Below are 25,674 nucleotides of genomic sequence, written 5' to 3' on the forward strand. Positions count from 1 at the left end.
AATTGGGCCAGTTCTCGTGGGCTAAATGTTCCCCATCTAATCGATGGACCTCCATAGGGCGCATCTTGTGCCATGGTCACGGGCTTTGCACTTTGGCCCGTGACATTCTCCCCCACCCATTCTCACAACGCCCTCGTTGCGACTTCTGAATGACACTGACTTGATTCACCTTGGAACTTTCTCTTTGCCTTAGCTTTTTCCCGACTTGTCTTGTGATCGGTTTCTCCCTTGCTTCGAAATCTTTACCTCGACTTTCCTCGTCTCTTAGCTTGAACCGTTGCACTCGTTGGTACATTCCGTTGGTAAGAAGTCTCCGCTCTAACTTGCCTCAATTTTGACTTGTTCTTACTAGAATCTCTTAGATTCTCGCATCTTGGCTTCGTACCACCCATAGTCCCTTTGCCTCCTTGCTTATGAACTTTGAAAGGGCCCCTACGATCTTGCCAACCTCATAAGTCAAAATTTAAAACACTATCCGAGTGTTTGCAATGTACCTTACTCGCAGCATTTACTCGTCTCGACTGTCTTTGCATCGCTCCTTTTCCCTCGAAGCCCGATGCACAACCCACCTTTCCCACAGGTGTCGGCTCCACAGTCGAATCTGCAGGCTTCATATCGGTCTCTTGCGCCACTAACACTTCCGAAGGGGCTTTCGTAGCATTCCATTCTAATGAGTTAATGTTTCTCCTATACAAAACATCTTCGACTAGTTGGATTGACGATAACACCTTGGTCCCAACCTTCATATCCCGATGCACCAGCATAATAATTTTTGTTGACAGACCGGTGGCAATATGGATTTGATCGGCCCATGGTTACAAAGTTGCCTGAATCCTATCAAGGAAGTTTAAGCCAAGCACAAAATCATAATCATCTAATTGGATTACCTTGAATTTTTCCTTGCTCTTCCATTCGCCGATTTGTAGTTCCATATCACGAACTACTCCCACAGTTGGAGCTTTCTCGAAAGTTGCTACGTTTATTTTCTTATTCGATTTTCTAATAAACAGACCAAGCTTCTTCGCAGCCTTTTCTGATATGAATAAGTCCAATACTCCCGTATCAATAAGAGCACTCCGCTTCTGACTCGCAATGTTAATGTCCACAAACATAAACCCTTTTCCACCATTCCTCTTCTTAGGAATGAGCACCATCGAATTGACCCTCGATGTCTTCCCTTCAATAGGCTTTGCCTCTTCCTTCGGCTTATCTTTCTTCTTGGCGAAAATCATCAATTTATTCAGACATTTTCGCGCCATGTGTGGTCCTTGACAAACGAAGCATTTTATTCTTTTTCCCTTGTCCCTCGGGTTGTTAGATCCTCTCTTCGCATCTTGTGGTTTCCCATTGCCACTTGTGCTATCGGTACTGTTACCATCATCGCTATGTCCCTCTTCATATTTTTCATGGTTTCTCTCACCATTGCCCTTTCCATTAGGATTAGACGACTCGAACTTTTCTTTCGTTAGACTAAGCTCAATAAAGGACTCTGTTTCGGCCATGGCTACAGTAAGTTTGGTGATTCCTTGCCTACATAACTCATGTTTTGCCCACGGCTTTAACCCATCCTCGAACCAATAGAACGCTTCTTTCTCGCTCAAGTCAGAAATTTGAAGCATCAACTCGCTAAATGCCCGAACATACTCCCAAATAGTGCCTTGTTACGTGAGACAACGTAACTTTGCCCAAGCGTCCTTCTCGGCATACTGAGGGTAAAACTACTTTTTCAACTCTCTTTGAAACTCCTCCTAAGTCCCAATTACGTTTCCACCACATTTATCATTCGTGGACCTACGACGCCACCACAAGAGAGCTACATCAATAAAATAGATTGAAGTAGTGTTTACCTTAATGGCATCATCCTCGATGCCCTCCATTTTCTACAAGAAATTGTCCACATCCTTTGCAGATCATGCACCTTTAAACTTCTCCGGTTTGGGAACATCCATTGCTTGTTGCTTCGGCCTTGAAGACAACATCCCATTACTCAAAGCGGCTTTGTAAATCGTGAGCTCCCCTTTGAGCTCCTTCATTTCTTTCTTCATGGCTAACAACATATCCTCGAGATTCTCATCCCTCTCTACCAGCTTTTTCGTAGTGGACTCGAGTAATTCCTTCATCTTTTTCGCATTGGCATCGAGAGAATCCAACACAAAATCTCTGAATTGCACTTCCATTGAGTCAAACCCATCCTTGCGTTCCTCGACCAATTCAAACGTCTCTTTCATGTTCCCTACAGATTCCTCGAGATTAACCACTTGATTTTCCAAAGCTGTCAGCATGTCCCTCGAGCGATTGTCTTTTCTGGCCCTCTTACGGGTCTCTATTGGCTCACTCTGACTAACAAATTTTTTTGACATCCCAACAGTGCCTTCAACCCAAAAGCTCTGACACCAACTATCATGGGGCTAGACCTTTTATCTCGCAATCCGTGCAGCCTTAGGCGATTCGTTTACTCTAAACTCGCCTAAGTCAGCCTTTACGCCCAAAAGTGAGGATTCTTTTAGAACTCCTCCAAGGTACCAATTTGTATAGCGGAAGCGATTGTGCCAAAAGAAGCTACCAATGAACAACAGAAAGCTAAATAAAGAATGCACACAAAGTGTTTGAGTAAATGCTCAAAGAATTCTATTACTCTTAAGAATTCTGCATACAATGGATAAGTACAATGGATAAGAATTCTGCCATATAGTGTTTCCAATTTTTTACGATGTTGATCCATCTGATTTAGGAAAACAAAAAGAGAAAGTGGAAGAAGCATTTGCTAGACATGATGAGAGATACAAAGAAGATAGTGAGAAGATAGTAAAAGAAAGCAAGTAAAACACAAACTTAAGAACACTTGCAATTATTGTAGGCTCCATTTTATCGACACCCACCTTCTTGGATTCACATGCATCACTCATTTATGAACTCCCAATTTCCACAACTACGCGCATTCATTTGGAAAATGAAAAGGTTATAGAGAAATTGCTTAGAAACCACCTTCATTCTTCCCTGATTTTTTTTTATTTGATTCGACTAGATTCGGTCAAACTCTCACCCTTATATAAGCAAAGATTTTACGAGCTGAGCCAGGTTGAGTCTATATGTGATAATAGCACATTTTTTGTTTACTCAAGCTCGATTTGGTCCAAAATATAGGTTTCAAATTTTGTTCAAACCCATCCACATTTATAAATGGCTAAATTAAATTTATTTTAAGTTTTCCCATTTTATTATTTTTTATAAGGTCCATATTATTTTAAAAAAAATCTTTTTATTTAATATTTAATAATCTTATTTTTTATTAGAATTTTAAACATTAACACCTATTAGGACTAAGGTTGTCTAAGCACTAAAGACTTGATGTTTAATCAGTCAAGACTTAAGTGCTTTATTGATGTATTAGAATTTTCCTAGTCTTGTACTTTTATTCAAATCCTCTTATATTTAGAGTGGACATTTGAGGTTGGGTGAATAGACCCACTCTTAAATAGGTTTATTTCCAAATTAATTATAACATTGAATTTTAACTTTGAGATATAACTCCACGAGTGGGCAAAAAAAAAAAACAAGTCAGACAATTATTGTTCAAGTGATAAAAGGACTTGATATAAAGTCTTTAATCAACACTAGTTTCAGGTAGATGTGCAAAAAGTAGGGTCAGTTCAAGCATATGTATAATGTTAGCAGAACTCATGCTTGCTAAAGTCCAACTTGCCAGTAAAAATTATTCAAGTCATGTTTATATTTTAAATGAAACTATTTTTTTTACTTCAACCTTATTTTTTAAAATATTAAACCCTATTTTTTAAATTCAATATTTTTATTTAAAATTTACAAAAATCGAAAATTAAATTTATTTTATATGTAGATTTATATCATATATAAAAACAACTCCTATAAAAGATGTAGGGAAATAAATAGTATGAAAATATAACTTTATATTTCTGATTCTTTAGGTGAATATAGATAAAATAGGTTTGTTGAGCTAAATAAAATGGTAAAATAAGTATTGTGAAATTTAAATAATAATCAGAAATAGTTAACGATTTCTTAAAAATAATAATAATAAATGGCACATAAAAAAAAAGTGAACCCAAATTAGGAACAAATTTGGTTCCCTTTTAGACTTGTTTTCCCTTAGATTTACCTTAATTGAGTGTTGTTAGAAAAATTGTGTAGTAAGATCAACAATTGTTGCAGCTTCAAATGTGCATCACCCTATTTAATTAGCATTAGATTGGCAAACCTGTTTACCATATTAATTAGCATTTTCAAGTTCACCAATCAAATCTTTAATTGCTACCTGAATTAAATATCTCATATGAATTATACTTATGGCGGCCAATCATTCTTTTACGAGTAATTTTCATTTTTTCAAAAAAAAATGCTTAATGCACAAAGTGCCCCCTAAAATCTACCAATTTTTCAGTTTAGTACATAAAGAATTTTGTATAACGGTTCATTACTTAATATTTATTTTCGTTACATATAGTTTACTCCAAAGTGTGAACACCATTAAGAACAAACCAGTCACCTCCTCCAACCAACCAAAAGAGTAAAATCACTTAAAAGAGATGTCTGAAATATTTTTTAAATTTGTTAAAAAGAGGGCAACGATTTTGGCCCAACATTTCTTGGATATTTGGTATATTATTCTTTTTTTTGCTTAGTTATGATGTTTCATGTTATTAATTATTATAATTGTATTTTACTTGTTACATTTTAAAAAATAAAATAAAATATAATTTAAAAACATATTCATAAAATAAACCTTTAAAATATATTATTAGGTCATAAACATAAAATAATATCTTTATTTTACTTCTTCAATTAACCATTAAGCTTTTTTTTATTAGTGATTTCTTTTCTCCGTCACAAAGATTTATTAAAAAAAAATTTAGTATCTGTTTTTAAGTTTATTACTTAATTGTTTTTTCGTATCATTTTGATATTTAAATTATCATTCTATTACTCGATTTAGTTCAATTGCTGTGATGGTATTAAAAATTTAGTTCAATTAGAATATATAATGTGGCATTAAGTTTATTAAAGTTAAAAAATTTCCAGGGAAGAATAAAGGTCGTTTCTAAGCAATTTCTCAATAACCTTTTCATTTTCCAAAGGAATGCGCGTAGGGGTGGAGATTGGGGTCATACGTGAGTGATGCATCTTCTGTCCAGTCGACCTTCAAACGACAACGAATTCGGCTGGCAACAAAACGTAATGAATGATGTCACCTTCGCCCATTTATTTTTCTTATCATAAAGGCAAAACAATTTCCTTCTACTAAATATAAACGAGGCATAAGTTTTGTTATGGCCTCAATCTTTATAAAAAATTATTAAATTTAACTTTTCACTTAATTTTTCGTCTCTTTTTAATTTTATTAATATGAGTTACACGTGAATATATTTCAAAGTCTTCCTAGTCTTCATCATGGACATTAGTGGAGAAAATCAACCCAATATTAGTCAAACATAGAGAATTTGTTTTGATAAATTATACAATTAGTCATTAAATTATAAATAAATTTTCGTTTTTGTTATTTAATTAAAAAAATTACAATTTGATCATTAAATTATTCAAATGTTTTTATTTAACTCATTGAACTATTCAAAATTATTTTTTGTTTAAGACACTGGGATGTTGAGGTTTTTTTTTTAAGTTCCACCAACGAGCTCCAAGTAACAATTTGTTGATCGGTACAATAGATCAGCACTTATCGGCGAGTAAAAGAACATACTTTAGATCCAAGTCAGTCTAATAATTAGTGTTGTAGATCAAAGAAAAAAATTGTTTGAATTTTGGTTACTAGATTCGTGATGTGCAAAGTTGTTTAATGAAAAAACTGAATTATATAAGAGAAGGAAAAATAGAGTTTTTGATTGGTGCAAGTAATGTGAACAAAAAAAAACTATATAGCGTTGTTTTAACAACCAATAACTTAAATGAGAACTTTTAAATAGATCAATGACCAAATTATAATTTTTTTAGTTAAATAACCAAAATGAAAATTTACCTATAATTTAATGACTAAAGGTATAGTTTACCCAATTTTTTTATGGTATGAAATACTTTTAGGAGTAATTTAACATAATTGAAAATGGGCTTAAATATGTTTGGATGAAGAATTTATTAGAGGGATTTCATTTGTATTAAAGTTTTTAAAATTTTTTAAATAAATTTACTTGTTTGAGCAAAAATATTGAAAAATTTCAAAATTTGTTAATACTTTTAAGAGAGGATTTTAATAAATCAATTTCATTTCTTCAAATTCTATCAGGTGGTTTTCAAAATTTCTCCTAATTTTATTTTTAGAGCAAATGGTTTCAAAACCTAAACTTAAAAAAAAAACATTTTTATTTAATTCAAATATATATATTTTAAAATTTTATTTTATTAAAACTATTAATAATTTTTTTAAAAATACAATGACATCCATATTTAATATTTATATGTAATTTATTTTTAATATAATTATTATTCTTTTATAATTATTTTTTTTCATTTGTAAAATGCTATAACTAATTTTTTTTTCTAAACAAAGTAATTTCAAATACTACTATTTTGAATTTATAAATTCTAAAATACTAAAATTTTAAAAATATAAAAAAATTAATATTCTTCTTCTAATTACACTTTAAATATTTCAATAGAAAAACACCGATTTATCTCAACTGTTGAATTTTAAAAATTAAATTAAACAGTATATAATATTTAAAATGTAAAAATAAATAAATTCAAAAAAATAATTATTCAAAATTTTAAAATTGTTAAAAATTTTAAAAGTTCCAGAAAATACAATAAATTGTAAATATTTTTAAAAATTATTAAAAGTTAAAAATCAATAATAAAAAAATAGACTCTAAAAATAAAAAAAATTATAAAATGAAAATAAAAATTCCAAAATTTTGAGAATCGCAAAAAATTGGATAAAATGCTAAGTTACAAAATATAATCCTAAATGGTATTTGCATGGACAGCCACACTATGCTACTTATGATTCTTAAATATTATACAAAACCCTATTAGCATTACTTATTGTAAACAGTGTGGTACAAACCATACTACTCGATTTGGAAGGCTTTAAAATTTTATTTAATTTTTACAATAATAATTCTTAAAGAAAAACCCCATATTTTCCCACTTCACCTACCGTGAGAAACAAATGCTTCTGTAATTGTTAATGAAGCAACGGTGTTTCTCTCGGCTGTTAGCTCATTAAGAGCGTCCACTTCATTTGATCCTGTTGGGAATTCTCGAGCTTTGATAACAGAGCTCAAGTCATCGGGCAATGAAGCAATACCGTCCAAATACGATATAACGCTGGACATGCTAGGCCTAGCGGCTGCAACCGGGTGTGAGCAAAGCAACCCAAGCTTCAACACCAACTCAGCTTGTTGTCCCACAAATCTCTTCTCCAACCTCTTATCAATAGTCGCCAAAATGTCTCCTTTATCCCAGCAATCCGTTATCCAATCAGCAAGAAATGTTTCCTCTGGTGGCGCTCGTGGTTCGATCGGCTTTCTACCACATGCAACTTCAAGCATGAATATTCCAAATGCATATATATCAGTGCTTGTGTTTGCTTTCCCGGCTCTTGCGAGCTCAGGAGCCATGTAACCAAGCGTGCCTGCTACATGCGAGGTTTGAGGATCATTTCCAAGGTCGCATAGCTTTGCCAGCCCGAAATCTCCTAGTCGGGGGTTCATGTCACTGTCTATCAGCACATTGGCAGGCTTGATATCTCTGTGAATGATGACTTGCACCCATTGCTGGTGCAGATAGAACAACGCGGACGCTACGTCCTTGATGATCTTAAACCTTTGTGTCCAATTAAGGCTGCTATTAGGTTGGTGGTAAAGAAACTTGTCAAGGCTTCCATTAGGCATGTAGTCATAAACCAAAAGCAACTCCTGCTTGCGCCTGCAATAACCGAGAAGTCGAACCAAATTCGGATGCCTGAGGCGACCGATGGTCGCAATCTCAGCCACGAATTCCCTCATACCTTGCCTTGAATCATGAGAGATCCTTTTGACGGCAATTTGTATGTTGGAAGAGGGTAAAACACCCTTATACACCCTACCAAATCCACCTCTCCCTAGAATTTCCTTGTCTTTAAACCCCTTTGTTGCTTTGAATAGATCTTTATAAGAGAATCTATGAGGCCCGTACTGCACCTCCCAATCCTCGAGAATCTCCATGAATCTCTTCTTCCTTGAGATCAACACAAACCCCAAAACCAATACGAGGACTAAAGTGAGACCTGTGAAAGAAAGGGTGATAGCCAAAATCTTCTTCAATTGCTTGATTCCTCCGTTATCATGTCGTGGAATCTTTGGAAGGCGAGACAAGTCTAGCTCATCAGCTTTGCCATTCATCTTGAAACTCCAAGCCAATATGTAGTGCGAGGATATAAGATGACCGGTGGACGATGAGAAACCGACATACATAGAGTCATACATATAAGGAGACAGATCCTTTTTCAGGGATAAAAGTGGGGTTTTTGGCCTTGGTAGATTGATGGGATACAACGTAACATTGAGTTGCATCTCAACCCCGTTGTATTCTATCCATATTTGCATTGGATCTCCGCTTTTAAGGCTGACATTTATGAACTTGCCTTCATCAGTGAAATACCCTGCAGGAGCAGATACTACCGAGATTAGGCTATTGATATCGATGCCAACATGGTTATGGTCTATGTCTTCGAATTCGATGTTCATAAATGTGTCCAGCTCAACCGCAACAACATGATTTGAGCTGTCACCGTTGTTTGATTGATTGAAAAGACCAAGATGCTGGCTGGAAACACCTCCAGGAATTCTATTGTTAGGCGAGATTACAAAGGCTAATCCATGGCCAGACAAATTAGGGTATTCCGATGCAATTGCAAAAATGAATGTGGTGGAAAAAGAGAAAACACTACCATTTGTGGAGTTCTTGAATTGGATTGGATTCTTGTAGAAGATGTGACCTAGTGTAAAAGTTGTAGAATTAGTTAGTTTAAAGAGCCCACTTGAATCTACGTCTGCAAGTCCTTCAATATTCAAGTAACCATTGAAACTGAACTGACCCTGATTGATATCTGAAGATGCAAGGTTCAGGAGGAAAAGCAACACAAGCATGATCAAACAAGACATCATTACACACACACACACAAAAAAAAAAAAAAATAGAGGTTGAGGGCTCTAGTCAGTTTTGTTGTGTACACAAGTTATTCTGCACCATTAGTCCAATATAAATACAAAATTCCATTGTCTTAATCGACTTCATTAAGGCCTCAAAGAAATTTCCGGGGTTTTACCGGTCAGTAGAAAGGAAATTGCTCTCCTTTTAAGATGATAAGATGAAATTATTTGGTAAACGTGATGTTATCATCTGATAATGAAACACTCCAAATTTCGTTGACAATATATATTAAAAATATTCAAATTTATATTTATGTTGTTTTTCATATGGTAATAATATTCAGAATATTATATAAAAAATAAAAATGGTACAGATTGTCACAGTTTTGTATCTTTTAAAAATATTTTTGTCTATATATATTTAAATTATTGTCTAAGTTGGGGTGACAAATATTCAAAGTAAGTTATATTATTAAATTTTTTTATCTTTTCATATTTTGTACAAAAATTAATAAAAATAAAATTTAAACATTTAACTTTACCATTTCAACTAAAAATTCATTTAATTTTTCATATAAACTTTTATCTCAACAGAAATTGACATAGAGATCTCTAAATTTGCCTAGCTCTCTTATGGTTCATGACCAGGCAAAATGTATTTTGAAAATAAAAGTCGAATACTTGAATATCATTTGGAATTTATATAAAATCCTTGATATAAATACCACACATTTGATAATAAATATAATATAATAAATATACTTTCATAGTTTAATTAATACAATAATTTAATAAGATGAAAATAAACTCTTAAAAATCATTGAAAAAACACAATTAGGTGTTGTAGAAGTTTTCTTTTTGGTCTGTTATCAAAGCTCGAGAATTCCCTGCAGGATAAAAAAAGTGACTCTTCGATTAAGATACTGCTACCTATCAACCTTCGGAAAGATAGTGAATGGATTGGAATTGCTTGTTGCTGCATTTTTGTCAATAATGATGCTTCATGCAATGACGAGAAAATCCGTTGTGAAGCATTTATCTATTGTGGAAATACTGAACAAGCCAATCTTAATGGATCTATTTTTCGAGGTAGAAATCGTCGACAGGTTGATTGGTGGGGCTATATTTTGTTGACAGGTAGGAATCAGCCCATAACGAAAGATCACCTTTTTCTTCGTTATTGGTCGCGTGATAAATTATTTCCATTTTCATTGGAGGATAAATATGGTGACTGTGAGCTTGAGGTGTCTTTCTTACATCCATGTAAATCCAATGCTAAGGTGAAGAAGTGTGGTGTTAGAATAATGTATGAGAAAGATCATTTGGAAGAAATAAAGAGTTGCAGTGCCATACCACTCAATCTTCTCCAAATTTTGAACACATCCACCAACACTCTGCTCACAACCATAGATCAGTAGGTAGCACTTCTCACATCAAACCGAAAATGTAAGATCTACGAGGAAGCAGAGGAAGAAGGGCCGCAACCAAAATGGATGCAAAAAATTTTCAATTTTATGATGGGCCAATCGTGGAAGAATCATTAATTGTGGTAAAGTACTTAACCAACCATGCACTATTACTTCTATTTCATTTAAAATAATCATTTTAAATTTATTTGCGTAGAAGATATGATATTTTTAATATATATTAAGAAAATTTAAAATTTTTAGCGATACAATCGTATTGAATATGTACATATCTCATAATATAGGTTTTTTGTACCATTTAAAATTTTAGTCACTTAAATTACATTTTTTTACTATTCAAAATTTTAGTCGTTCAATTCATTCCTTTTTACATAATTGAAATGTGTACATTTTAATTGGTTTTATTTATTTATTAAAATTTTATTTTCATTATATATATTCACTTACATTTATATTTTATTTGTAGGTTGAAGTAAATATAATCAATTTGAGATAGAGATGTGAAGAAAAATGGATAGTTTCACAATAAAGTAGGTAATCATAAAGTGAAAAATCCTTTAACGAGGATAAGATCGTAATTTGGGCTAAGTTAAAAACTATTTTATTTTTATTTGAGACCAACTTATGTGTTCAATTTAATCAATCAAAATTATTTTTATATATTTGGAATATTAAATATAAGTCTTTTACAATACTCAAATAGGTTTAATTTCTTCTAATAAAAGTACCATTTAAATTTCATGGCTTGAAGTACAAATAATATTATTCCAATTCTTCCATTTATATTTTTTATAAAGTATTTATGTTTAAAATTTATTTTTAAACTTATTCAAATATGAATATAAAGAGTATGCTTTTTTAAATTAATTGGAAGATCAGAGACGTCACATTCATATCCAATATTTAAAAAAAAAATTAAAAGATTCATTTTTTGTTCATTCTAAAATTAGGGTTTAGAGATATGATTTTGGTTAAAGTGAGCAAGATTTTCAATTGTTGTGTTTTCTGTGATATTAAGAAAAATTTCTTAATTTGAGATAAGTTAATATATGAGCGATATAGATCAAACTTTTTCTGTGATATCAAGAATAATTTTTTTAATATTATTTTTAATATTATAAAAATTTTAGAGGGGCTTACTTATATTTTTAGGAGGGCTATAATATATATAAAGGGGGAAATTACAAAAATCTTAAGCCTTAGGGGACCTACTTATATCTTTGGGAGGGTCATAGTATATTTACAAAGGACTAATTTTTAAAAAAATAAATAAATTTTGGAGGGCCATCGCCCATGGGCCTCTACATGGCTCCGTCGTTGCATCCATGCAAAATCGAAAAAGAAATGAATAAGACAATCTTCTAACTCCCTACCCAAGTCCTAATATAGGCAGGGGCGAAGTCAAAATTTTTTGAGGGGGTCGAAATTAAATTGTATTTTTTATGATAGTAAAAATGTAATTTTACCATTTCAATAGTTTATATATTTATAATTTTTAAAAGATTAAATCAAATTTTTATTATTTTTAAGGGAGCCAAAGTGTAATTTTATCATTACAAATTTAAAATTTTAAGGGCCCTAAAAGGAAAATTTCTATTTTAAGGGGTCGGTGCCATCTAAAAAGAAAAGAAAATATAAATAAAAAAAACAAAAAAACAAAAAAGCATGCAAGGCTTAGTCCTCATCCATTCTCTAGGTTGATCTCTCCTTGTTGGACCTCCAGGTAAAATGATTTATTTAACCATCAAATTTTATTAAAAAACTTATTTTAGTTATTTATTTAATTTTTTGTCTTTTTAGCTTATCAATTTGTGTTTTTTATCAAATCATCACAAAATTTGATGAAAATTTTAATTTTTTTTAACTTTACTGATATAGCATACATGTTAATTTTTTTTAACTTTGCTGATATAGCATACATGTATATTACCACATGGATGACATATCATCATTTAATTAATTTTTTAAAATTTAAAAAAATTAAAAATATATTTTTAAAAATTAAAAATATTAAAATTATAAAAATATAAAAATATATTTTTAAATTTAAAAAATTAATTAAATACTTATATGTCATCCGCATGGTAATTCACATATATGCCATATGAATAAAGAAAATAAATATTAATTTTTTTATTTATTTTAAAGTAATTTGACAAAAAATTCAAATTCTAGAGTTATAATAGAGAAAGCAAGTAAAGCACAAACTTAAGAACAGTTGCAATTATTGTCGGCTCCATTTTATCAACACCCACCTTGTTGGATTCATATGCATCACTCATTTATGGCCCCCCAATTTCCACAACTACGCGCATTAATTTGGAAAATGAAAAGGTTATAGAGAAATTGCTTAGAAACCACCTTCATTCTTCCCTGGAAATTTGATCTCTTTCTACTTTCTTTCAGACGTATTGAGCGATCAGTTTTCTGATTTTCAACACTACATCCACATATATTTTTTTCTCGCACATCGTCATGTCGTCATTACCTTCAACTTCTTCGTCCAATTCTAGAAAGAAATATGATGTTTTCTTGAGTTTTAGAGGTGAAGATACCGCACCAACTTTACCAATCATCTCTATGATGCTTTAAGTACGAGTGGGATCGTCACTTTCAGGGATGATCCAAAGCTGGAGGCCGGCGAAGAGATTGCGCCAGAACTCTTTACAGCAATTCAGCAGTCCTGGTGTTCGGTAATCGTTTTTTCACGAACTTATGCCTTTTCAAGTTGGTGCTTGGAGGAGCTTGCTGAGATTGTTAAACAACATAACAACTACGGACATAAAGTGTTTCCAATTTTTTACGATGTTGATCCATCTGATTTAAGAAAACAAAAAGAGAAAGTGGAAGAAGCCTTTGCTAGACATGAAGAGAGATACAAAGAAGATAGTGAGAAGATCCAAAGGTGGCGAAATGCTTTAATTCAAGTGGCTGGAATCAAGGGATGGCATTTAAATAACAGGTAACTCTTTCTTTTCTTCTCTATTTTCTATTTTTTGGGATATATGTATAACTTTGTTTTTTTCTTTCTAATCCTATGTGAAAAGTGTCTTAGTTCTTGTTTGCTTCCAAACTATATTATGTTTCATGATTCATTGAAAAAGAAAGTGCATTTGATAATATGAAAAAAAAATTATTCAAAAAATTAAAATTTATTTCTTGTAGGCATGAATCAGAATTTATTATAGAGATTATTAAGAAGATATCAGCAAAACTATGTCACCCAGTTACTCATAGTGACTTGGTTGGAATGACTGAACGCTTGGAGGATTTATATTTGAAAATAAACATTGGGGAAAATGATGTCCGCATTATAGGGATTTGCGGAATGGGTGGTATCGGTAAAACCACACTCGCAAGACTTGCTTATAATCAAATGTCACATCATTTTGAAAGTAAAAGCTTTATTGCTGATATTCGAGAAGTTTCAGACAAATGTGGATTAGTTTCTTTACAGAAACAACTTCTTTCGGAGATTTTTCATGATGAATGCTTCGAATTTTTCAATGTTCATGAAGGGAATGATATAATTAGTCATATGTTGTCTCGCAAAAAGGTTCTTGTTGTTCTTGATGATGTTGATAACATTCAACACTTAAAATGCTTGGTTGGAAGGCATGATTGGTTCGGATTAGGGAGTAGAATCATTGTAACAACAAGAGAAGAACATTTGCTTCGATCTTGGCCAGTTGATGATATGTATGAGCCCAAAACATTGAATCCCAAAGATGCGCTTCAACTTTTCAGTCTGAAAGCTTTTCATAGTGATACAGTGCCGAAAGGTGATTTCATTGAGCTTTCTTACCATGTTGTAAAATATGCTGGTGGGCTTCCGTTAGCTCTTGAAATTTTGGGTTGCTTTTTATGCGGTAGAGATGCGAATCAATGGAGAAGTGCAATTGAAAGACTTAAAAGAGATTCTAATAAAGAAATTCTCGATAAACTTCGAATTAGTTTTGATGGACCGGAAGAAAGGGAGAAGAATATATTTCTAGATATAGCATGCTTCTTCAATGGGAAGGAGAAAGATTTTGTAATGAAAGTATTGGATAGTTGTGAGTTTTTCCCAGATATTGGCATTGATGTTCTCATTAAAAAATCTCTCATAAAAGTCGATGAACACAAATATTTGTGGATGCATAACTTGTTGCAAGAAATGGGAAGAAAAATTGTTAGAGAAAAATGCGTTGATGAACCTGGAAAACGTTGCAGATTGTGAGAGGGAAGAGACGTCTATCATGTCCTAACAAAAAACACTATAAGTTGTTTAACAAAAGTTACATCTGTTTCTATTTTGTTATATAATATCAAAAATAATATATGATATAAATCCAAAGCTTAGTCTAATTGGTTGATACAACTATTCTTAAAAAGTGATATTTAATAATTTTGAGATGAGTCATGTTTGATGTTTACAAATATTAAAAAGGATTTGTAGAAATTTAATTGCATTACCCTCTTTAGAGCATAATATTTGTAGAAATTGTTTTACTACGTTTAAAATGCTTTATATATTATATTTAGAATATAATAATGCTAAATAAAAATGTAAGTTTCTAAAAGTTTTATCCTACATTATACACCATTTATTTTGTTTTCTTATTTTCTATTCTTGATTTTTCTTAGGGTACAAAAATGATTGAAGGTATAGTCATCGATAATACAAGATAAGAAGACACATAAACTTATATTTATGTGTACCGTAAATAATTATTTTATTTTTTTAAATATGATAAGAAATTATAGTAAAACCTTTGACACTCAATATTTCAATGTTTTAATTATGAAATTAATCTAGTAGCGTATTACTCTTTCAAAAGAATCAATAGAGAAATTTATGTCTTTTTGAAATATTAATAGTATATCAATGAATTAGATTATAACATAACTTTTAGATATTGAATGTTTTTGTATATTGTGAAGCTTATTTTCATTTTTTTTATTCATGATTATTAGGGAATCGAGCAAGATGCTCAACTTGAGTGCCGATGCCTTCTCAAAAATGAAAAAATTGAGATTGCTCAAAGTGCTTTGCCTATCAAATTGTGATGATCTCAAATTTCTTTCTAATGAGCTACGGCTTTTAGATTGGAAAGGATGCCCTTTAAGATCGTTGCCTTCAAGCTTCCAACCGGAAAACCTTATTGCACTTCTTTTACCATATAGTCGCATTCAACAACTATGGAAGGGAAATAGAGTAAGAATTAACTCATCTCATCCTTATATTTTAGCTTATTTTAATATAAATGATTAAACTTTGATTAAGGTAAAAAAACAAAAATAAGCATTATTATGTTTTCTCATTTGTTTCTAATTTATTCTGATCTTCAACAGCCCTTGTGTAAGTTGAAAATGATGAACCTCGAAGGGTCCCAAAACCTGATCAAGACACCAGACTTCACAACAGCACTAAATCTTGAAGTTTTGATTTTGGAAGGTTGTACCAAATTAGTGGATGTTCATCCATCAATTGGAGTGCTTAAGAGCCTTAAACTTTTGAATTTAAGAGATTGCAAAAGTCTTAGGACTCTTCCGACCAAAATCGGAATGGAATCTCTTGAAACATTAATTCTTTCGGGTTGCTCAAGTCTTATAATGTTTCCGGAGATTGATGGGAAAATGGAATTTCTAAAAACTCTAGACCTTTCTGGTTGTTATAGACTTGAAAGTTTATTGGAGAATTTGCAGCAATCAAAGATTTTGGAAGAGCTCGACTTGAGTGAAACAAGTATAACAGAGCCACCATCCTTCATTTTTCAGTTGAAAAATATTAAAATTCTATCTTTCAATGGGTGCAAAGGACCATCATCAAAGTTACGACCAAGTTTGCCTTCTCTTTTCAAGGTACTCCAAGGAAGAAGGACGAATCCCATGGCTCGGATGTTACCTTTGTTGTCAGGTTTGAGTTCATTAAGAGAGCTAAAACTAAGGTACTGCAATCTTTGTGAAGGAGATATTCCTAGTGATATTTCTTGCCTATCCTCCTTGACAGATCTTGATCTTAGTGGTAACAATTTCATCAGCATACCTGCATCTCTTACTCGACTCTCAAAGCTTAAGTCTCTTAAATTGTCAAATTGCAACATGTGCGCTCTTGGTGAAGCAGATATTCATGGTCTATCCTCTTTGAGATATCTTTATCTCAGGGGTAACAATTTCATCACCATTCCTTTGGCTCTTACTCAACTTTCCAGGCTTGAGTTTCTTGCATTATCAAGTTGCATAAAGCTTAAATCATTGCCTGAGCTACCAACAAGTGTAAAAGATGTGCGTATAGATGATTGCGCTTCACTTAAAGTAGTTGCAAGTCTATCAAATGTAAGCAATTTAGTGGATTTGGATTTCATTAGAGCCATTAACTGCTTCAAATTGGCTGAGAATATCAAAGCATTAACACTGCTGAAAAGACATCTTAAGGTCGATTAATCTCTATTTTCTCCCTTACAAAATCTCATACTTGAGATTTATGGATTTAGTTACTAAACTACTTGTGTTTTATTTTGCAGGGATTTGCAAATTCAAGAAAAAGGTTTGAAGTTATTATGCCAGGAAGTGAAATCCCGGAATGGTTTAGCCAACAAAGAAGTGACTCTTCAATTAAGATCCCCTTTCGGAAAGATAGTGAATGTGTTGGTGCAACAGCAGAATCAAACAGACTCAGCAAGTATCTTGTCGAGCAAGCCTCGAATCTTGCTGAGCAAACAAACAATTTCGAGTTGAAGAAAGAAGAAAATAAGCTGAGGAAATTTGAGAGAATATTGATGAACAAAGCTGATTTCATTCATATGTTGAACAATGGCATAATGCCAATACATAAACCAAGCAATTTGCTTGTCAAAATCTGCATAATAATACCTAATCATCACCTACTACCACTAATACATTGAAACTTGAAAAACTAAGCTTACACACTTAAACAAAGCTGACTTAACAGCTCAATTGTCATCAAAATTACATCAATCATAAACCTAACATAGTTCTAAATGAACTAAAGTACATTACATTAACTTAAGATTACTAGATGAACAAAATAGGAATAGTTCAGCTCGTTCCAGCAGCTCCTGCACGACTTGGTCTTCATGGCCTGCATGCTGTTGAGTTTGCTGCATGCTGAACCAACTTCATCACTCCTCCTTGGTTTGCATGGAGCAAACACCTAGCTTCTTTCTTAGATATTCAAACCTTGTGACACTAAGAGCTTTGGTTAAAATGTCAGCAAGTTGATCTTCTGAATTACAGTGGATCAGCTTTACTTCCTTAGCTTGCTCCATTTCTCGAACAACATGCAACTTGATGCTGAAATGTTTTGTTCTTCCATGGAACACTGGATTTTTAGCAATTGCTACTGCAGATTGGTTGTCACAGAAGATCTCAGTAGCTTCCTCTTGATGCACATTCAAGTCAGCCAATATTTTTCTTAGCCATATGGCTTGGTTGACAGCACTTAATGTTGCCACATACTCTGCTTCAGCAGTAGATTGAGCTACTAGACTTTGCTTCTTTGAGCTCCAACAAAACATGGCTGAACCAAGGTTAAAAGCATACCTTGAGGTGCTTTTCATGTCATCTATCGAGCCAGCCCAGTCACTATCAGTGTAGCCAACCAGCTTCAGATTTCCTTCTTTGCTGTACTTCAAACCATAGTTTAAAGTGCCTTTGACATATCTCAGCACTCTCTTTGCAGCTTGGAAATGCTTCTCATTGCAGCAATGCAATAACCTTGAGAGCAATCCTACAGCATACATAATGTCTGGTCTAGTGGCAGTCAAGTATAGCAAGCAACCAACTAGACTCCTGTAGGTTGTTTCACAAACTTTCTTAAAATCACCTTGGCTCGATAGTTTTTCTCCAACAGCAACAGGTGTTTTAGTTGCCTTGCTGTTTTGCATGGAGAACTTGGTCAGAATCTTTGTGGCAAAGCTTCTCTGGCTTAGAAATATCTCATTCTGTACTTGAGAAACCTCTATTCCAAGAAAGTATGACATCTCCCCAAGATCAGACATTTCAAACACTTCCTGCATCTTGGTCTTAAAATCAGCCAGCACTACTCGATCTCCTCCTGTCACCAGAAGATCATCAACATACAGGGACACAATGAGTTGTATTTGTGTCCCTTGTTTCTTGACATACAGTGTTGGCTCACTCTTACTTCGATCGAATCCTAGATCAGTCAAGTAGCCATCAATTCTGCTATACCAGGCCCTTGGAGCCTGCTTTAATCCATATAGGGCCTTCTTCAGTTTGTAGACCATATGCTCTCTGCCAGCTATTTGAAACCCTTGTGGTTGTTCAACATAGATGTCTTCATCTAAGAAACCATTCAGAAAAGCTGATTTCACATCAAGTTGATGGATCTTCCATTCAAGATGTGCTGCTAAGGCAATCAGCAGTCTGATGGTGTCGAGCCTGGCCACTGGTGCAAAGGTCTCCAGGTAGTCCAAACCATACCTCTGACTGAACCCCTTGACAACTAGCCTTGCTTTCAGCTTGTTCAAGGTACCACCAGCATTCTTCTTGGCTTTGTACACCCATTTCACCCCAATCACTTTCCTTTTGACTGGCCTTTCAACCAATTTCCAGGTCTGGTTCTTCTCAATCATGCTGATCTCCTCAGCCATTGCCTGCTTCCACCCTTGCTGAGCCTCAGCCTCTTCAAAGTTGCTTGGTTCAGCTATGGCTACATGAGCCCTTTCATAAATTTCAGCCAATGGCCTTGTTCCTCTGACTGGTTCATCATCAATATCCATTTCAGGGACATCTTGGTCTGGCTCAGCTTGGTCTGCTGCAAGTTCTTCAAAAACTTCTTCAGGTTCATGTCTTTCCCAGTTCCAACATGACCTCTCATCAAATACCACATCCCTGCTTACTGACACTTTGTTTGTTGAAGGATCTAAAATCCTATAGCCCTTCTTAACAGTGCTATAGCCCACCAAAACACCAGGTCGAGCCCTTTCAGACAATTTGTCCCTTTTAACAGCAGGTACATGTGCATAACAGATGCATCCAAAGACCTTCAGATGAGCCAGTGATGGCTTGAAGCTAAACCAGGCCTCGAATGGGGTCTTTTGATCCAAAGCCTTGGTTGGAAGTCTATTTTGAATGTATGTTGCAGTGTTAACTGCTTCTGCCCATAGTGCTTTAGGCAGATTCTTCTGAATCATCAAGCACCTGGCCATATCCATCAAACTCCTATTCTTCCTTTCACTTACCCCATTCTGCTGAGGTGTATATGTGTTGGTAAGTTGATGTTTGATGCCTGCCTTATCACAGAAGGCTTGGAACTGAGCTGAGGTGTACTCAGTCCCATTATCAGACCTTATGGTCTTCACCTTGCAGCCTGTTTCAGTCTCAGCAGCAGTTTTGAACTTCCAAAACACAGTGGCCACCTCTGATTTCTGTTTTAAGAAGTAAATCCAGCAATATCTCGAGAAATCATCAATGAACAGTATGAAATACCTGTTTCCACTCAATGACTCAGTCTTCATAGGTCCACACACATCAGTATGCACCAGTTGGAGTTTTTCAGAGGCTCTCCAGGCTTGATTCGAGGGAAATGGGAGTCTGGCCTGCTTTCCTAGCTGACATACTTCACATACATCATCATGGTCTACTGAGTTGATGAAGTTTTCAGCCAGGTCTTCTCTGATCATTCGGGCCATCGATCTGAAGTTGGCATGTCCCAGTCTTTGATGCCACAGCTTGGATTCATCTGAAGTGGCTGTGTAGGCAATGTCTGACTTTTTTGTCCAGTCAACCACAAAGCTCTTATCAGCCATAGGGACTGCCATCAGTTTGGATCCACGTGGATCACTGATTTGGCATTGGTGGTCTTTAAACACAACTGAGTAACCTTTTTCCAGCAACTGAGCTATGCTGAGCAGGTTTCTGTCAATTTCAGGCACCAACAGAACATTCGAAATCACTTTGGTACCTGTAAGGGTGCATATCAGAACATCACCCTTGCCTTCAGCTTGAATAAAATGACCATTTCCTATCTTGACTTTAGTTCTGCAGCTTCTGTCTAAAGACTTGAAGATTGCAGCATTAGGTGTCATGTGGTTGGTGCATCCACTGTCTAGGAGCCAACCAGATGAGGACCTTTCCTGAGCAGCTGAGCATGACACAGTAAAGACTTGCTCCTCTTGGTCACTGTCCTCCTTAGCTACTCGAGCCTCAGCTTTCATCTGTTGAGACTGATTGCGCCTTGATTTGGCCTTGCTCTTACAGACTCTCTCAACATGACCCTTTTTCTTACAATGCTGACACACAGCATCTGGATTAAACCAGCATTTTTCTTCTGAATGACCAGCCTTTCTGCAGTGCTTGCAAGTCTGACCTTCTCTCCTTGCAGCATCATCCTTTGGCTTGTCTCTCCAGGCCTTCTTGCCTTTGTAGGCAGTATTTGTTCTTGCCTGAAAGGCACCTTCTTGGTGCTCCTCCAGTCTGCTTGCTCTCCTCTGCTCTTGAGCATATAGAGCATTGATCAACTCTGTCAGGGAGATGGTGGACAGGTCCCTTGAGTCCTCGAGAGATGAGATTTTTGCCTCATACCTCTCAGGCAGAGTTGCTATAACCTTCTCCACTATCCTAGCTTCATTGAACTGCTCTCCAAGGAGCCTGATGCTGTTGACCACAGCCATAATCCTGTCAGAATATTGCTTGATAGTTTCTTCTTCCTTCATCTTCAAATTCTCGAAATCTCTCCTCAAGTTTAACAACTGTTGTTGCCTTGTCCTCTCAGTCCCTTGAAACTCTTCCTGCAACTTGTCTCAGGCCTGTTTTGGTGATTCACAGGCCATAATCCTTGTGAAAATCACATCAGACACTGAGTTTTGGATGCAAGACATAGGCTTGTGCCTCTTGGTCCTTTCATCAGCATGCTGCCTGATCTGAGCCACTGTTGGATTAGCTCTAAGTGGCTCTGGTTCAACATCAGAGTTGACCACCTCCCACAGATCGAAAGCCTGCAGGTAGGTCTTCATTTTGACCACCCATATGTGATAGCCTTCTCCATTGAAGACTTGAGGTGCAGCTGGTGAAAAGCTTGATGAAGCCATGGATTTGTATAACAGGTCCCTTAAGAAATAAGCTCTAGATACCAATTGTTGGTGCAACAGCAGAATCAAACAGACTCAGCAAGTATCTTGTCGAGCAAGCCTCGAATCTTGCTGAGCAAACAAACAATTTCGAGTTGAAGAAAGAAGAAAATAAGCTGAGGAAATTTGAGAGAATATTGATGAACAAAGCTGATTTCATTCATATGTTGAACAATGGCATAATGCCAATACATAAACCAAGCAATTTGCTTGTCAAAATCTGCATAATAATACCTAATCATCACCTACTACCACTAATACATTGAAACTTGAAAAACTAAGCTTACACACTTAAACAAAGCTGACTTAACAGCTCAATTGTCATCAAAATTACATCAATCATAAACCTAACATAGTTCTAAATGAACTAAAGTACATTACATTAACTTAAGATTACTAGATGAACAAAATAGGAATAGTTCAGCTCGTTCCAGCAGCTCCTGCACGACTTGGTCTTCATGGCCTGCATGCTGTTGAGTTTGCTGCATGCTGAACCAACTTCATCAGAATGGATTGGAGTTGCTTGTTGCTGCATTTTTGTCAATAATGATGCGTCAAGGGATAACGAGGTTATCGGTTGTGGAGCAGATATCTATTGTAGAAATTGTGAACAAGCCAGCTGTAATGGAACTATTTTTCAAGGTAGAAACCATCTAGAGGTTAGTTGGGGTGGCTGGCTGATGGGTAAAGGAATTAACCAGCCCGTAATGAAAGATCACCTTTTTCTTTGTTATTGGTCACGTGCTGAATTATGTCCATTTTCGGAGGATAAATATGGTGACTGTGAAACCAATAATTTATGGACAACAGATTGCTTAGATCAGAAATGCGATGAGCTTGAGGTGTCTTTCTCAGGCCCAAATGTTGAAGACAATGCTAAGGTGAAGAATTGTGGTGTTAGAATAGTGTATGAGAAAGATTTGGAAGAATAAAAGAGCTGCAGTGCCATACCACTCAGTATTGTCCCAATTTTGAACACATCCGCCAGCACTCTGGTGACAACGATGGATCAGTAGGTAGCACTTCTCGCATAAAACGACAACATAATATCTACGAGGAAACAGAGGAAGAAGGGTCGCAACCGAAACGAATGCAAAAAATTTTCAATTTTATAATGGGCCAATTATAAACATAGGAAGAAGGGTAGCATTAACTGTGGTAAACTACTTAACCTACCTTGTCTTATTAACTTGTTTTTACACATCTATGTTGTTTATATCTTTTATTTCATTTAAAGTAATCATATTAAATTTATTTGTGTTTGAGTTATGATAAATAGTAAAATTTTTATTCATACCCATATTGTTTCATATATCAAATGTTAATAACGTGATTTTTTATACCATTTAAAATTTTAGTCATTCAATTCATTCCTTTTACATAATTGAAATGTGTACATTTTGCTTGGTTTAATTCCTTCTAATTTAAAGTACCATTTAAATTTCATAGCTTGAAGTACAAATAATGTTATTCTAACTTTTCGATTTATATTTATTATAAAGTATTTATGTTTGGACATTTATTTTTAACACTTATTCAAATATAAATATAAAGAATACTCTTTTAATTAATTGGAAAATCTTTTTCCTGCGAGAAATATTCATATTCAATATTTTTTTTGTCAAAATTCAGTAGATTTATTTTTTTGTTCTTGTATAATGTTAGGGTTTAGAGAAGTAAAGATATGGTGTTTGGTTGACGTGATCAAGATTTTTGACAATAGTGTTTTCCGTGATATCAACAAAAAGATATGAATTTGAGGTAAGTTAATATGTCAGTGATATAGATGATCTCAATGTGTTTTTGTTTGTCGTCTGGACTACTCAAAGGATCATGCAAGTGAGGGACCAACAAAAGTCATCATGTAGAAATGGAAGCAGACACTTTAACAATTATAGGCTCGAATAGATTTAAATTTAGGAAATTAGGATATCAAGAAATAGATTATGTTAATATATAATTAGTTGTATTTTTACATGTAATGTACATTATACTAATTTAAATGAACTTTTTGCGTTTGTTGTTTGTAAAATGTAAATTCAAATAACAAATTAATTGTAATGTCAATAAAACCTTTTAAATTAGGCATGATGATAAAAAGGTTGTTGTGTTTATAAAATTTAACAATTTAACTTTTATTCTTTTTACATTGTTTACAAAAAAAAAATCTGAAATATTGAGATTCAAACAATTAATAGAATTAAACGTTTTTAAAGACAATTGTACGAAATAACTAAATCTCAAGTTATATTCTAAATTGGATTTGTTCATTTAACACATAATAGTAGAATGAATTGTCACTAAATTCTCCCTCCAGTAAGAATGCATAAAAGTCTATTCAAACAAATTTATGTGATTGAAACTGATGTAATCCTTTTATACAGTCTGTTCAAACCAGCATAAGTGTTAAATATTGGTACTTAGGGAAAATGAATGAGTTGGTGTAATATAGGCTATGATATGGCTCATTGCCCACGGAGTAAGGATTTGGAGCACCGCACAGAATTCGACCTTTCAAGCCTTTGATTACTCTTTTTGCTGTTCTTAGAATAGCCATCTGGACATTGTCCCCTGCTGTTCTTAGTAGGATTCTCCTATATTACTCTTTCTCACACTGTCCAGTGCCATGAGGTTGTTATTCTTCTATGTCACAAAGCCCTCAAAACAACGTTTTCAGCTCTTTTTTGTTTTTTCTGTAATTGTTAATGGAGGAATGGTGTTGTTTCTTTCACTTATTAACTCATCATCGAATACTCTAGGGAATTCTCGAGCTTTCATAATAGAGTTTACATCCTCGGGCAATGAAGCAACACCATCCAAATACGATACCACTCTGGACACGTTAGGCCTAGCCACCACCATCGAGTGCGAGCAAAGCAACCCGAGCTTCAACACCAACTCTGCTTCTTATAAAGTGTTCAAGCTAACGTAAGTGTTAAATATAGGTACTTAGGGAAAATGAATAGAGGTGATCATGGCCGGGCCGGGCCCAGATAAAATTTTAGGCCAATTTTCTAGGCCCAACTCAAAATATGAGCCTAAAAATTTGTCCAAGTCTGGCCCGAAAGAAAATTGCTAAGCTCGAGCCCTGCTCGGCCCATATTAAATTTTACAACACCAAAATAGCATCAAAAACCTGCAAAATATAATCAACCAACCAGAATTAGAGGTATATTTGATTAAAAATAAAAATATATTATTTAATATATACTTTGGGCCGGGCCAGGCCTGGGCCAAAAAAGTTTTACTCGAGGCCCGACCCGTTTTTTAAACGGGACTCTTTTTCTGCACAAACCCATATTTCGGGCCGGGCCGAATAACTCAACCCATGATCACCTCTAAAAATGAATGAGTTGGTGTAATATAGGCTATGATATAACCAACATTCATGCAAAATCCAGAAAGAAATGAATAAGATTATCTTATAAAAAATAAAATAGATGGCTAAAATCACATGCAAAATTTTTTCAAGCTCAAGTGTTCTAGCATAAAAAAATAATATATAAAATAGATGCCTAAACAAAGTGCGAACACGGGTGATTACATCATAATCTGCAAACATTGAATCAATGGGCATTACCGAGCTTAGTGGAAGAAAATGTTGGGAATATGAAATACAGATGCGATCCTAAGCAACAAATACAGCTTTGCATTGCATGAGAACCTAATCCCATCACCAAACTATTTTAAGTGCGATTTTCTACACGCAACACAGTGCAGGCAGCATATTTGAGAGCAAAAAACCTGACAAAAAGAAGTCAACAATTTTAATTTATAAAAGAATCAGAGGTTAATTTTCGATGTAAAAGAGAACAGACCTGAGCCAGAAATATTTGTAAATAGCGACTTACTTAGTGACATGCTTTTAACTGGCTCATGAAAGATCACTTTTTTCTTCATTTTCCTTGGAGGATAAATGTGAACCCAATAATTTACTAACAGCAGATTGCTCGGATCAAGAATGCGAAGAGCTTGAGATATATTTTCTAGGTAACTTTAGTTTGAAGGCGAAGAAGTGTGGTTTTAGAATAG

The 25,674-nt window shown here is 34.3% G+C and overlaps 3 protein-coding genes across 5 annotated transcripts; 2 read left to right on the top strand and 1 right to left on the bottom strand.

Annotated features, from left to right (window-relative positions):
- Window positions 1-7,017: 7,017 nt before the first annotated feature.
- Window positions 7,018-9,139, bottom strand: LOC121223490 (L-type lectin-domain containing receptor kinase V.9). The gene has a single exon (XM_041105022.1). The coding sequence runs from the start codon at window positions 9,132-9,134 to the stop codon at window positions 7,137-7,139; it is 1,998 nt and encodes a 665-aa protein (XP_040960956.1). The 5' UTR covers window positions 9,135-9,139; the 3' UTR covers window positions 7,018-7,136.
- Window positions 9,140-10,127: 988 nt separating this feature from the next.
- Window positions 10,128-14,765, top strand: LOC121223286 (disease resistance protein RUN1). Its single transcript, XM_041104445.1, has 3 exons — window positions 10,128-10,225; window positions 13,164-13,508; window positions 13,712-14,765. Exons 1-3 carry the CDS (start codon window positions 10,128-10,130, stop codon window positions 14,763-14,765), a joined length of 1,497 nt encoding a protein of 498 aa, XP_040960379.1.
- LOC121223491 (disease resistance-like protein DSC1) lies at window positions 12,757-17,660 on the top strand. Of its 3 annotated transcripts, XM_041105027.1 has the most exons (5): window positions 12,837-13,508; window positions 15,503-15,743; window positions 15,881-16,445; window positions 16,539-16,963; window positions 17,053-17,660. In XM_041105027.1, the coding sequence occupies exons 2-5, from the start codon at window positions 15,516-15,518 to the stop codon at window positions 17,431-17,433; spliced, it is 1,599 nt and encodes a 532-aa protein (XP_040960961.1). In that variant the 5' UTR covers window positions 12,837-13,508; window positions 15,503-15,515; the 3' UTR covers window positions 17,434-17,660. The 3 variants fall into 3 exon arrangements, with proteins under 3 accessions (XP_040960960.1, XP_040960959.1, XP_040960961.1); XM_041105026.1 differs by having other exon boundaries at window positions 12,757-13,508; window positions 13,712-15,743; window positions 15,881-16,963; XM_041105025.1 differs by having other exon boundaries at window positions 12,757-13,508; window positions 15,881-16,963.
- The last annotated feature ends 8,014 nt before the right edge of the window (window positions 17,661-25,674 follow it).

The sequence above is a fragment of the Gossypium hirsutum genome, chromosome D11 (assembly GCF_007990345.1).
Source record: "Gossypium hirsutum isolate 1008001.06 chromosome D11, Gossypium_hirsutum_v2.1, whole genome shotgun sequence".
Taxonomy (NCBI): Eukaryota; Viridiplantae; Streptophyta; class Magnoliopsida; order Malvales; family Malvaceae; genus Gossypium; species Gossypium hirsutum.